Source organism: Vulpes vulpes, chromosome 7 (genome assembly GCF_048418805.1).
Source record: "Vulpes vulpes isolate BD-2025 chromosome 7, VulVul3, whole genome shotgun sequence".
In the NCBI taxonomy this organism is placed as follows: Eukaryota; Metazoa; Chordata; class Mammalia; order Carnivora; family Canidae; genus Vulpes; species Vulpes vulpes.
The window spans coordinates 107,876,850-107,891,074 of record NC_132786.1 but is presented as its reverse complement, the minus strand read 5'-3'; the positions used below and the strand labels follow the sequence as shown (position 1 = coordinate 107,891,074).

General features: G+C 38.4%; 1 protein-coding gene across 2 annotated transcripts in view; it reads right to left on the bottom strand.

Moving 5' to 3' along the window:
* The window catches only part of PLEKHA8 (pleckstrin homology domain containing A8), a 59,357-nt gene that overhangs the window by 35,812 nt on the left and 9,320 nt on the right, over nt 1–14,225 (bottom strand). For both annotated transcript variants that reach the window (XM_025993079.2, XM_025993080.2), the window contains exons 2-3: nt 1,868–1,984; nt 697–852 (exon numbers count right to left, since the gene is read on the bottom strand). In XM_025993079.2, the coding sequence (XP_025848864.1) occupies nt 697–852; nt 1,868–1,984 (273 nt within the window). The remainder of the gene's footprint in view (nt 1–696; nt 853–1,867; nt 1,985–14,225) is intronic.

Sequence of the window (14,225 nt, the reverse complement as noted above, 5' to 3'; positions counted from 1 at the left end):
AAGAAAGAGGCCCCTGTCTCCCACTAATCTCTTCAGGTGTACATATAGGGTAAAGGGCTGGGAAGGTGGCATTAGGTCTCAGACAGTAAGCCCTGGCACTCTTCCCCCAGTCCGCATAGAGTTATGCCAGGGTTCTCAGGAGACCTAATGATGTTGAATTAATGAGCATTAAGCAGTAGCAACCTGACAATTAGGTATCCGTCCCAGGGAAAGGGAGGGGGAGGTGGGGTGTTACTGGAGAAAATACCCTGATCCAAGGCTTCTTTACCAAAGGTCAACTTTGTGCCAGACTGGGTACTAAACAGGTTCATATCATTACTAATACTCATGGCAATCCTTCTAATGTAGGTTGTTACCTTTTTTAAAAATATGAGGAAGCAAAAAAAAAAAAAAAATGAGGAAGCTGAGGATCAGAGAGATTAAATGACCTATGCCAAGGTCAAAAAGCCAGTAATCTACAAAGCCATAATTTGAATCCAGTTGTATCTGGCTTCAAAGCCCGTGCTCTCTCTATTGTGATATGCTAAGAGAGGAGTTAATAAATACACACTGTCCTTGAAATTTCAGGGATATATGGTATGTGAATGACACAAAAAGCTGCTTAGGTGGTCAGAGGCAAGATAACAAATATGGGAACCCAAAGAGGTCAGTGGGTGATTCCCAAGGATCCGAGATCAGAGGACAATTGATACTTGCCTTTTTCCTTCTGGGTCCTACTGTCTGTCAGGCAAGCCTTGGCTGACCCCAGGGCTACCAGCCACCGCTGTCTCTCAGCCACACTTCTGGCCTTCAAGTAGAAATACTGCTCCCCAGGGATTATCAGGTCCATGCGTGTGTTATCTACAGAATGAACTAGGAGCAAGGCAGAGGGAGGTCAGAAACCCAGAAGAGTGCAATCTGGGTAGCCTCCACTCCACCCAAATTCTGGAGCTCAACTGGTGCCAGTCACTGAAGGCTTCTTCCAAGGGAGGATGCTAGCTCTTACCACCTTCCCTAGTTTATTTATCTCTTCCTCAATGCCTCTGCTGATGAAGAAGAAAAACCCTGGCTGGCTCCAAGGTATCACCAAGACTAAAAAAGAAGCACTCAATTCTCCTTACTGGAATAGAGACAGAATCTCTCTTTTGGCTTGTGTGTGTAAAGTATACTGCTCTGAGGCCAAAAAAGCTTGCATGCCAACAAGGGTACGCCTCTGTATCTTCTTGGGTTTACTGGAAAGCAATCAAGAACACAATATTTTTCCTTTTCTACTGTCCTTCACAAGTTATATCAAAAGTGTGAGAATTTCCTCTGAGATCTTTGGAAGAAGAAATAAGCAAACTACATTCTCCTTCACCCCCTACCCTGCTGTAAAATACCCTTCTAATCTTGTTTCTCTACTAATCTTGTTTCGGAGCCATATCTTCTCAGCATGTCTTAAGATGTCCCCAAACTAAGAAGTAAAAACTATTCGCAAGTCTTTATGTGTTTGCTTGTTTTAAGTATACAGTGGTGATAAGAAGGTGTATGTGTGTGTGTGTCCTGATTTAAACATAGAAGTGTTTGATGCTGCAGTAAAAAGACTTAAATAAGCTTTGCACATAGTTGCCCTGGCTTCAGGTGAGCAAGGGACTAAAAAATGGGCACTAAATTTGTGGTGAAGCACACTGTTCTCATTTATTTTGACTGCCTCTTCAACAACCTCCTCGTAAAAATTGGTTGCAGTTTTAGGTCTTATTTGCAAGGCTTTCTTTTGGGACATAACACTATGTATATCTTTGTATCACAGGAACAGCAGAGATAGGCACAGAGAGGCCAGTGGGTTTTTCTTTAATTTTATGGGGGAGACAGAAAGAAAAAGAAAACCTGAAAATCTCTTGGTTCTTACCTTGAATTTCACAGACCGCCATTTGGATACTCCCTTTGCAACCTTTCCAGGCATCTTCAGGAGAATCATAATAGGATAATATACCCCCACAGAGTAGGAACCATCTAGGCTGCCAACCTGCAAATAGAAGCAAGAATATGGTCTCAATTACTGCCCGCATGGGAGGTGTCTCCCAGTACACAGGAATGGGACCTGACAAAGGTGGCTGGGTCCCAGCTCCAAGGAGCTTATATTCCAGGGAAAGAAGGGAAAGAAGTAGGTTAGTAAATACTGTATGCATGATCATTTTTAAAACTAAAATCAAACACCCACAGGGCCATATATTTTTAGTCACATAATGTACAGAAGAAGTCTGCAAGGATCAGGGACGTAGTGATGATTCTCTAGTTAAGAGGAAGACTAATGATTTTTATTCCCTTTTCCTTTCATATAGTACTAGTGATTTTTGGTTTTTAATTTTTTTAAGGTAAAAGATTATGGTTTCCTGAACATTATCACAAACCTGATCTTCTTTCCTCTGGTTAAGTAAAATTATCCCAACTTAGAAATGAGGCAGAAGATTATACTGTTCTGAAAGAGGACTTTAACTACCTCCATTTTGACCTCTGTCTGTACTTTCTAAGTGATTAAGTTATTCTTTCTAGCTTATCTCTTAACTCAGGCAAAAGACATCACAGCCAGAGGATCTCCTGATAGGAAGTGAAACAACTCCCTCAAGCCTTAATGCTCCCTGACTTCTGCAAGACCCTGCACAAATGACCCCAAGACAGTGATGAGCGTGCCCTACTGCCCAGCACATGTACCCACCGACCTTTGTCCCACATTTTCTTTATCTAAATCTGGGAGTATTTTGAGCACTTTGGAGACAGTCTCTGAGACTTTAGTCTGCCAACTTCTTGGGTGCTGGTCTCACTGAAATACCTTATTTTGTTTCACGACCCCTCATCTGTCTTTGGATTCTTGTCAGCAGCGAGAGGCTGAACCTGGTCTGTTTGGGTACCCTAGAGCTAGGTGCTTGTGGACCTCTGTGCCTTGGCTATAGCCCTTTTGATGTCAAAGATCATTCCAGAGTGCTAATAAGCCTGTGCAGGGGCATATGAACCCTAGATAAAGAGAACTTTCACTTACTACTTAAAATTGATCCACGGAAATAAAATAATCTTAAAACACTGAAAGGCTAACTACTTTTACTTTGGAGGATTTCAGGGACAAACCATATTTGGTTGAAATATACATCTTATCTAGTGCTCTTACCCAATCTATATTCTAGACAAACCAAACTTATTTTCTGTATTCTTGCTTCTGGGCTTTTGCCTAAGCTGAATCTTCTTTCTAAAATGTCATCTCTAACTATTTCTGCATAAAGTTTTGTCAATGTCCTCAGTTGGATATATATTTTTCTATCTCTGAAATGCTAGAGCCCTTTAAGGACACATTTTTCTTATGAAACTCTTCTGTGGTTGAGGCAGACAGAGAGAAGGCCAGGAGGAGCTTTGAGCAGAGCCCTAGGGGCTGCTTAGATACAGAGGTCTGATGCCTAATTCACACAAACCAAGAAGCTGGAGACCCAAGAAGGGCTGTGCTTCAGTCTGGGGCAGAAAGCAGGAAAAAACCAATGTTCCAGCTCAGGCAGGCAGGAGGAGTTCCCTATTTCTTAGTCTTTTTATTCTATTTAGGCCTTTGATTGATTGGATAAGATTCATATTAGGGAAGGGCAATCTACTTTACTCAGTCTACCAATTCAAAAGTCAATCCAGAAACACCCTCACAGATACACCTAGAAGGATGTGTGGCCAAATGTCTAGGCACCCCATGGCCCAGGCAAACTGACACGTAATATTAATCATCACACACCATCAATTTTAAGATATATCATTATTTTAGGTAACACAAGAAAAAAAAATACCTGCCCGTTAAGCAATGACACAGTACTGATTCTAAGATGCTTTCTGATTTGTTGTTGAAATGTGAAAAAATATCTACAAATTGAAAAAATGTGGCCCTAAATAGCTTTATCTTATAGTAATCTGAAAAAAGTTAAACACCTCCCCCATCACACAAACACACACACAAAGCACAGCTGCAGTTAAGTTTTGAAAGTAGCTGGTAAACTGTAATAACAACTGAAACTCAACCACTTTCCCTGTAATAGGTTCTACATTTACCTAGAAGTATATACTAAAGGAAGTTCTATATACTGTTATTTTATCCTATAGTTTGTAACTACAAAAATTATAACCAAGAATAACTTTTCTTTAAACCATAAAGTTACTGGATTTTCAGAAGGTACATTAAGAGGCCACAGAGGTCTCATTCCCATTAGGTGAAATTTATAGGCAGAGCAATGGAGAGTCTAGAGGGGACTGGAACACACTGCTCTTCAATGATGTCCAGTCCTCAGAAGCTCAGATACAGCACAGAAATAACTATGAGAAAAGAGGCAAGAATGAAGAGGGCATTAATCCATTTCTTGTTTTAAATTAATCTGCAGTTACCATGACTAATGTGATACTGAATTTTATGTATCAACTTGATAGGCTAAGCGATGCCCAGATAGCACGCAAAATGCTATTTCTAGGTATGTCTGTGGGGGTGTCTCTGGCAGAGATTAGCATTTGAATTAAGACTGCCCTCACCATTACAAGTGAGCGTCACCCAATCTCCTGAGGCCCTCAGTAGAACAAAAGGCAGAGGAATGGAGAATTTATTCTCTCAGAGGGAGACATCCATCTTCTCTAGGTTTAGAACACTGGTGCTCATGGTTCTCTGGACTGGAGACCCAGGCACAGTATTTACACCATCCATCTCTCCAATTCTTAGGAGACCCAAGCACAGTATTTACACCATCCATCTCTCCAATTCTTAGGCCTTTGAACTCAGACCAACTGCATCATCAGCTTTCCTGGTTCTCCAGCTTACCAATAGAAGATCATGGACTTGGGCAGCCCCGGTGGCGCAGTGGTTTAGTGCCACCTGCAGCCCGGGGTGTGATCCTGGGGACCCTGGATGGAGTCCCACGTCAGGCTCCCTGCATGGAGCCTGCTTCTCCCTCTGCCTGTGCCTCTGCCCCCCTCCCTCTCTCTGTCTCTATGAATAAATAAATAAAATCTTTAAAAAAAAAAAAAGATCACGGACTTCTCATTCTCCCTAACTGCATAAGCCAATTCTTATAATAAATCCCTTCATATACAAACACACACACACACACACACACATATATGTAATACATATACAGTTCTGTATACTATTGGGTCTATTTTTCTAGAGAGCCCTTAATAACACACTTGGAAATGATAAAATATTCAAGGAAACAAAAGAGCAGATGAAAACTGTGGGTGTAACCAGTCCCTGCTCCATTAGATTACCATTAATCTTCCTGTCCAACCCCCACTCTTTTCTTGGCCCTTCTCTATTGGAGATGGAATGTGGTGTGAGCAGAGAAAAGTTTTAGCTTATATAAGCTACCCCTGCCAGGGATGGGGTAGGGAAATAAAACTACTTAAATACCAATTTCACATACTTTGCATTATTCTGGAATATTTCACCACAGAAGGTGCAGTGGACATTTATTTTTGGTAACCTGACATCCACCCTCTACATTTCTGTTACTGAAAATCTCCTCCATACTCTTTCCATGTAGTTGGGTGGGGCTGACCAGCTCCGGGGGGGGGGGGGGGGGGGGGGAATGTGATTCAGGCTTAAATGGAGCTTCACATCCCCTGTCCTCAATGATACACTTCACAACAGGCAAGTGACCCAACCAAAGATGATCTTGGGACTGTTGCTAGGTCTGGAGAAAGGTGGAAAGAAATGGAGACTCTTTTTTTCTTTGGACTGGAAGATGTTTGCCTGGAGCTGCCAGCAGTCATTCTGCCATCACACGGGACCTAAACATGATTCACACATAAAGGGAATGGGTGTGGGAGGACTTCAGGGAGGCAGGGAAAGGAAGAAAATCTAGATGACAGTTGTGTGGTTTTTCTTTTCTTTTCTTTTTAAGATTTTATTTATTTATTCACGAGAGACACACAGAGAGAGAGGCAGAGACACAGGCAGAGGGAGAAGCAGGCTCCATGCAGGGAGCCGGACGTGGGACTCGATCCCGGGTCTCCAGGATCATGCCCTGGGCTGAAGGTGGCACTAAACCGCTGAGCCACCTGGGCTGCCCAAGATGACAGTTTTTAACACCACAATGAGACCATGTTATAGCCCTAGATAAGATACCCACTGAACTTTACAGTTAAGTGGGCTAAAAAAAGGTGAGGCAATAATTATACATATATATATATTTTAACTTAATGTCTGAGTTAGGTTTTTTTCCCTAAATAAAAGATTAATGAAGTATCACATGATCAATTCGCTAATTGTAGAAAAAGCAAAAGCACTTGACAAAATCTAACACCCTTTGGTGTAAAAATTCTCAACCAACTGGGAATATAAGGGAAACTCTGATAAATGTGCACACACAAAAAAGCCACAAAAAACCAAACCAACAACAACCCACAACTAATATACTTACTGACAAAAGACTGGATGCTTTTCCCCTGAGACAACATAAGGATGCTTCCTCTTGCCACTTCTATTCAACATTTTATTGGAGGTTCTACTCAGGGCAATTAGGGGTACAAAATGAAATAAAAGGTATCCAGATTGGAAAGGAGGAAGCAAATCTACCTTTATTTGCAGACACCCTCTTGTGTATTTCAAAACAAAATAAAACAAAAACCTAAGGAACCTAAAAGACTATTAGAATTACTAAGTTTGGCAAGGTTGAAAGATAGAAGACCACTCTCCAGATATCCATTGCATTTCTATACAGTTGCAATGAACTGAAAATGAAATTAAGGACACAATTTCTTTTATAACAACATCAAAGAGAATCAGATACTTAGGAACAGATTCAACAAAAGAAATATAAAACTTAAACTCTGAAAATTACAAAACATTCAAAGAAATTAAAGATTTGAAGATCATTCAGCTTGTTCTTTTCTCAGTGCAATGTCTTTCTATATTTAATTGACAGCAACTGTTTACAAAATTTACTTTTTTCAGCTAATTGTTGAATAGTATGTATTTTTTTAATAAGCATAATTTTCTTGGAAAAAATGTACATATATGTGGATCTAAAATAGCATAGCTCTTGTTAATTTATATTATATTTTCTTCCTTTTTTATTTCACAACTACCATTTTTAAATCAGAATTTCTAGAGATGGTCTAAATCCTTTAAAGATCCAAACCAGGGCAGCCCGGGTGGCTCAGCGGTTTAGCGCCGCCTTCAGCCCAGGGTCTGATCCTGGATACCAGGGATGGAGTCCCAAGTCAGGCTCCCTGCTTCTACCTCTGCCTATGTCTCTGCCTGCCTCTCTCTCTCATGAATAAATAAATAAAATCTTAAAAAAAAAATCCAACCCAAAGAGTGATTATTTGTGAGTCATACCTATGTCTAAAAAATACTGTAGTTTCCCTTTTTTACTCAGCAGCCTTGTGACTAGTAACTCATCCAAACATTTCATTAAAAACAAGGGTACTCCATTAAAAGGACACTTAAATTCTAGCCCCCCCACCCAAGATTTTTAAGTAATCTCTACCCCCATCATGGGGCTCCAACTCACAACCCTGAGATCGAGTCCCGTGCTCTACTGGCTAAGCCAGCCAGGCACCTTGACATTTAAATTCTTAAAAATATTTTAAAATTTACATGTAATTGAATTTCTTCTTTGGTTAACAGTTTTAGAATTTGATAAATGCATCATCTTCTAACAACTATCATAATAAAGATACCGAAAAATTCCATTATCCTCCCCTCAAAATTCCCTTGTGTTGCCCCTTTGTAGTTAAGCCCTCTTCCCACACTTTACCCTTGGCCAACCACTGCTGTGTTTTCATTTTAGGTTGAACATATTTTCCAATTTTCTTGGAGACTTCCTCTTTGACCCCTGGGTTATTCACAAGTATACTGTTTAATTTCCTAATATTTGGGTATTTCCCATATCTTTCCGTCATTGCTTTCTAGTTTATTTCTGTTACAGACAGACAAAGGCATTCTTTTCAATTGGGCAGGGTTTCTATTACGGCCCAGAACATGGTTGATCTTAGTGAATGTTTCCTGTGTATCTGGGAAAAAAAAAAAAAACGTAGTGGGGGGACAGGATGGCTCAGTTGGTTGAGCATCTGCCTTAGGCTTGGGTCATGGTCCTGGGGTCCTGGGATAGAGCCTCATGTTTGGCTCTGCTCAGTGGGGTGTCTGCTTCTCCCTTTGCCCCTCCCCCTGCTCATGCTCTCTCTAATAAATAAATAAATCTTTAAAAAAATTTTTAAAAATGCAGTATTCAGCTGCTGTTTGAGCGACTGTTTGGTAAATGTCAATTAGGTCAAGCTGGTTGATAATGTTCACATCTTCTGCATCTTTGATTTACTGTCTACTTGTTCTATGGATTACTGAGAGAAGAATGTTGAAGTTTCCAAAGATAACTGTTCCAGATATTGGCCATTCTAATAGATGTATAATGATATCTCACTGTTGCTTTATTTGGCATTTCCATGACATATGATGTAGAGCTACTCTTCGTAAGCTTGTTTGCCATCCATATATCGTCTTTGGTGAGGTGCCTGTAAAGCTCTTTGGCCCATTTGTAAATTGGTTTTCTTATTGTTGAATCTTAAGAGTTTTCTTTGTATATTTTGGATAACGGTTCTTTTATCAGATGTCTTTCACAGCTATTTTCTCTCAGTCTATGATGTGTCTTCTAATTCTATTAATATTGTCTTTCACACAGCAAAGGTTTTTATAAATTTTAATGAAGTCCAGCTTATTTTTTCTTTCATGGATTGTGTATTTGGAATTGTATCTAAAAAGACATGAAAATAGCCAAGGTCATCATAGGTTTTCTATGTTATCTTCCAAGAGTTTTGTAGTCTTGTATTTTACATTTAGATCTAAGGTCCATTTTGACTTAATTTTGGTGAAGGATGTAGTCTGTATGTATGTATGTATGTATGTATGTATTCTACATGTGGATGCCCAGTTGGTCCAGCACCATTTGTTGAAGAAAATACCTTTGCTTCATTATATTATATGTACTGTCTCTCTACCTTTGTAAAATGTCAATATTTATGTGAGTCTGCTTCTGGGCTATTTTTTTTCCCAACGATCTTTGCTTTTACCAATACCACACAATGTTGATTACTGTAGCTTTTATAGTAAGTGGTCAAGTCAGATAGCCTTCAAGACAGTGTTGGCAACTCTGGGTCGTCTGCCTCTCCAAATGACTCTTGTCAATTTGTTGACATCCATAAAGTAACTTCTTGGGACTTTAGACTGGAATTGCATTGAATTTATAGATCAAGTTGGGAAAACTGATAAATTGGCAATATTGAGTCTTACCACCCATGATCATGGGTATATTTCTCCATTTATTTAGTTTTTCTTGGATTTCATTCACCAGTTTCATAGTTTTTCTCATACAGATCTTGTACATAACTTTTTTTTAAAGATTTTTATTTATTCATGAGAGACACACACATACACACACAGAGAGAGGCAGAGACACAGGCAGAGGGAGAAGCAGGCTCCATGCAGAAGCCTGACGTGGGACTTGATCCCGGGTCTCCAGGATCAGGCCCTGGGCTGAAGGCAGCACTAACGCACTGAGGCACCGGGGCTGCCCTTATACATCATTCTTAGGCTTTTACCTAAGTATTTCATTTTAGGGGGTGCAAATGTAAATGGTACTGTGTTTAAAATTTCAAATTCTACTTGGTCATTGTTGGTATATGGGAAAGCAATGACTTTTGCACATAAGCTTTGTATCCTGCAACTTTGCTACAACTGCTTAGGAGTTCCACTTTTTTGGTTAGTTCTTTCAGATTGTCTACATAGGTGATTATGTCACATGTGAATAAAGACAGTTTTGTTTTGTTTTTTAAAGATTTGAGAGAGAGAAAGCATGCATGCACACACGTGTGTGGGAGGAGCAAAGAATCCTGAAGCAGACTCCCTGGCTGAGCACAAAGCTTACTTGGGGCTTGATCTCAAGATCCTGAGACCACCATCTGAGCCGAAATAAAGAGCTGGCTGCTCAACTAAGCCATCCAGGTGTTGTCTTTTGTCTCAACAAAGACAGTTTTATGTCTTCCTTCCAAATCTGTACACTATTAATTTCCTTGCCTTGCCTTATATATTAGCAAGACCTTCTGTATGATGTTAAAAAGGAGTGGTGAGAGAACATCTTTGCCTTATAGTTGATTTTAGTGGGAAAAATTCTAGTTTCTCATCATAAAGTATGATATTAGCTGTAGGTTTTTGGAAAATAGTCTTTAATCAAGTTGAGAAAGTTTTCTTCCATTCCTAGTTTAAGGAATTTTTAACATGAATAGGTGATTTGCTAAATGGTTTTTCTATCTATTGATATGACCATGTGATTTTTCTTTTTATGCTCATTAATAGAATGGGTTACATTAATGGATAACATTAATGCATTACCAGACTTGCACATCTGGGATAAATTTTAATTGGTCATATATACAATTCTTTTTATACATTTTTGGATTCAATTTGCTGATATCTTGTTGAGGAATTTTGCACCTATGTTCGTATAACCTTTTATTTTCAATCTGTATCTTTACATTTAAAGTAGAATCTCATAGACAGCATATGGTTTGGTCTTGTTTTCCACCCTGACAATCTGTGCCTTTTATCTGTTTAGACCACTTACATTTAATATATTATCAATAGAGTTGGAATTAGTGTCACTTTTTATTATTTTTCTGGTTGTTTCCTGCTTTGGTATTGGTTACTTTGTTCCTCCCTTTCCTGTCTTATTTTGGATTATAGGATTCCATTTTATCCACTGAATCTTCTTTTATCTCTTGATATTTTTCCAATGGTTGCTCTAGGGCTTGAGAAATAGATATCTAACTTTTCAGCCTACTTAGAATTAATATTTCACCGTTTTAAGCAAAATAGACAAGTTTAAAACCAAAGAAGTCCTTTTAGGGCAGCCCCAGTGGCGCAGCGGTTTGGCGCCGCCTGCAGCCTAGGGTGTGATCCTGGAGACCAGGGATCAAGTCCCACGTCGGGCTTCCTGCATGGAGCCTGCTTCTCCCTCTGCCTGTATTTCTGGCCCTCTCTCTCTCTCTGTGTCTATGAATAAATAAATAAAATCTTAAAAAAAAAACCCTTAAAAATAAAAGTCCTTTTAGCCTTCCTTCTTTATATTATAGTTACCATAAGTATTACATCTACATACAATGAACATCCCACCCCCACTGATGATGTTATAATTTTTGCTTCCCCTAGTCAAAGACATTTTAAAGAACTTAAGAGTGGAAAAAGTTTATCATATTTGCATGATTATTTATCATTTCTGTTGCTCTTCCTTTTATCCTGATGTTCTACATTTCCCATGATATCAACTTAAAGAACTGCCTTTAACATTTTAGTTTTTCTCCATCTAGGGATGTTTTTATTTTGCCTTAACTCTTAGAGAGTATTTTATTAAATACAGAACTCTGTGGACAATTCTTTTCTTTCAGAATGTTAAGATACCATTCCATTGTCTTCTAGCCTCCATATTTTCTGGTACGAAATCCCAGATACTGAAACTGTTTTCCTATTGCACTTTCTATTTTTGTTGCTTTTGAGTGTTTTTTGGTTTTCAGTAGTTCCATTCTGATATGTATGGTATGTCTTTTACATTGCTTAGAGTTTGGTGACTATCTTGAATTTGTAAATGTGCAGCTTTTGCCCAATTTGGGAAATTTTCAGTTATTATTTTTTCAACCCCTTTTTCTTTACCTATGTCCTCTCTTTACCCTTCTCTTTGTTCCAATGCCTAAATATTAGACCTTTTGTTACTGTCCCCCAGGACCCTGACTTTATATTTTTTAATGGAGGTACAATTGATATTTAACATCAACATGATTTATGTATATATTGCAAAATGATCACAAGAAGTTTAGTATCTATTACCACACATACTTACAAATTTTTTTTCTGTAATAAGAACTTTAAAATTTACTCTCTTAGCAATTTTCAAATATACAACACACTATTACTAACTATAGTCATTGTGCTGTATATCACCAAGACTTGTTTTTCTTTTTTGTGGGGGGATGTGGGGAGAGGAAAACGGAGAGAGAATCCCAGACAGGATCTAGCCCCAGTGTAGAGCCCGACAAGACCCCAAGATTATGACCTGAGGATGCTTAACCGACTGAGCCACTCAGGTGCCCCTTATTTTTCTTGTAAGTGGAAGTTTGTATCCCTGAGGTTTTATTCATTTATTTTCTTTTTTTTTTCCTCTGTTCTTTCGACTGGGTAATTTCATTGACTTTATCTTCAAGCTCACTGATTCTTTCCTGTGCCATTTATATTCTACTGAGTCCATCTACTAAGTGATTTTTTAAAAAATTACACTTTTTAGTTCTAAAATGTCCATTTAGTCCTTTTTAGCATTTTATATTTCTCTGCTAAGAATCTGTACCTTTCCATTTGTTTCAAGAATGTTCATCTTTACCATGGTGGTTGTTCAAGTGTTGTATTTCCTCTCCAGTCCACTTGCTATTACTTACTTTTCTGAGTTCTCAAGTAATTGCTTGAGTACTTTGTTCAGTTTTTAGCTGTAATCAGTGGAAGAGGGACTACAGTGAACTTACTCTACCGTGGCCCAATAACAACACTCTTAAATAGAACTGGTAGGTTACCCACTAAGTGAATGTCAACCTCATGCTAGGGTACATCACTCTGCCTATAAACACATCATAGTTTCTTCAGAACTTCTGTCAATTAGATGTTATGGGAAACCAGTTTAAAATCTTACTGTTTAACAGGAAAAAAAAAGATTAAAAAAATTAACATGTTGCGAATTTTAAAAAATTCATAATGAAATACTGCTTTGTAGAAAAGCAGAAAAACAAAAGAAGGGGCTATTTAAATCTCTTCTAGAAAATTAAGCTAAAAGTAAAAAAAAAAATGAAGGAAAGGTGCTTTTTCATCAATCATAAGAGGTAAAATCAAGTGACCCTAATAAAAAAGGAACAGAACCTAAGAGGCAAAGGGCTGAATGAGCCTCTAACTTCTATCAGCTTTTAATTTCCTTCTGTACAGAATTATAGCATGAGTCTAATAGTCTCTTTCAGCTTTCAAAACCTGTAAACCTCCATCTTAATTCAAAGTAACAGGAAACTCAATTCTTCCATAGAATCTATTTCAAGAGAAAGTAACTAATGTCAAAAAAAATAAAGGGAGACTAAATTTCTCCATAGGAAAAAAATAAAAATAAAAAATAAAATAAAATAAAAATAAATAAATTTCTCCATAGGATTAACAATCTTTCTGAAGTGGTGAGTCAAGACTTAAATTTATTCACCATAAATTATGATTGCTGTATTCATAACCCATGTATATTAAATGATGGTTATAATACATTTTATCATGGATGTTTTACAGATATGTTAAAGGTGAGAAAACCTACCATTTTTACACTGAAGGAAAGCATAGTTACTGACCCTGATCTCTAGTCTTGGTGTTTTCCATGTCCAGTTGTGTGTGCTCACTTATATCCCACCTCATCAGAGCCCTCCCCCATAACTCAGCTTCCCTTGGGGAGCTTCAGACAGGACAGGAGATAACAAGGCTGTGTGCTCCTCTCCCAGGTCAGTCATTAGAGTTTTGTTGCAGCTGGGAAAGAGGGAAGAAGAGACATCCCTAATAGTAACAGATAATAACCAAGCATTAACTAAATTACAGGTTCCTCAATTTACCATTAATTAATTCACAAAGCATTTTTTGAGCACTTATAATTTGCCAGGCTTAGAGATTTAGAGAAAAGAAGATCCTAGCTTCAAAAAGTAAAAGTCTACTGGGGAGTCAGACATGCAGATGGTGAGGAGACTATAATTACAATATATTATATCAAATTCTCTTTAGAATCTTCTGTTGGAGTCTGCTGTAAGTCACCTCTGCTGTGTGCTTTGGGCTATCAAACTGGATATTTACCTGTTCTGGGCAATGCTTCTTGTATGCGTCATAATCACCTTAATCAAGAAAATAGGAAAGTCTGGTTCAAGTTCAGACTCAGAACACCTAGATGTCTTCTTGAGCATGTTACTTAATTCATCTGGACATTATTTTCCAATTTATAAATGAGAGAGATGGACTAAACTTGAGTAAGGTTTAACATGTCCTCTTCCTTCTGACTATAATGTCACTTTTAACAAATGCAGCAATCTCTTACTCTCCTAGTTCCTAACCTGAGGGCCCCTGCTGCTCTATCCCTGCACATCAGTCACTTAGTCTTCTCCTCATTTTTACTCTTGGCTTCAACATTACACCGTGCCCATGCTGAGGCACACTA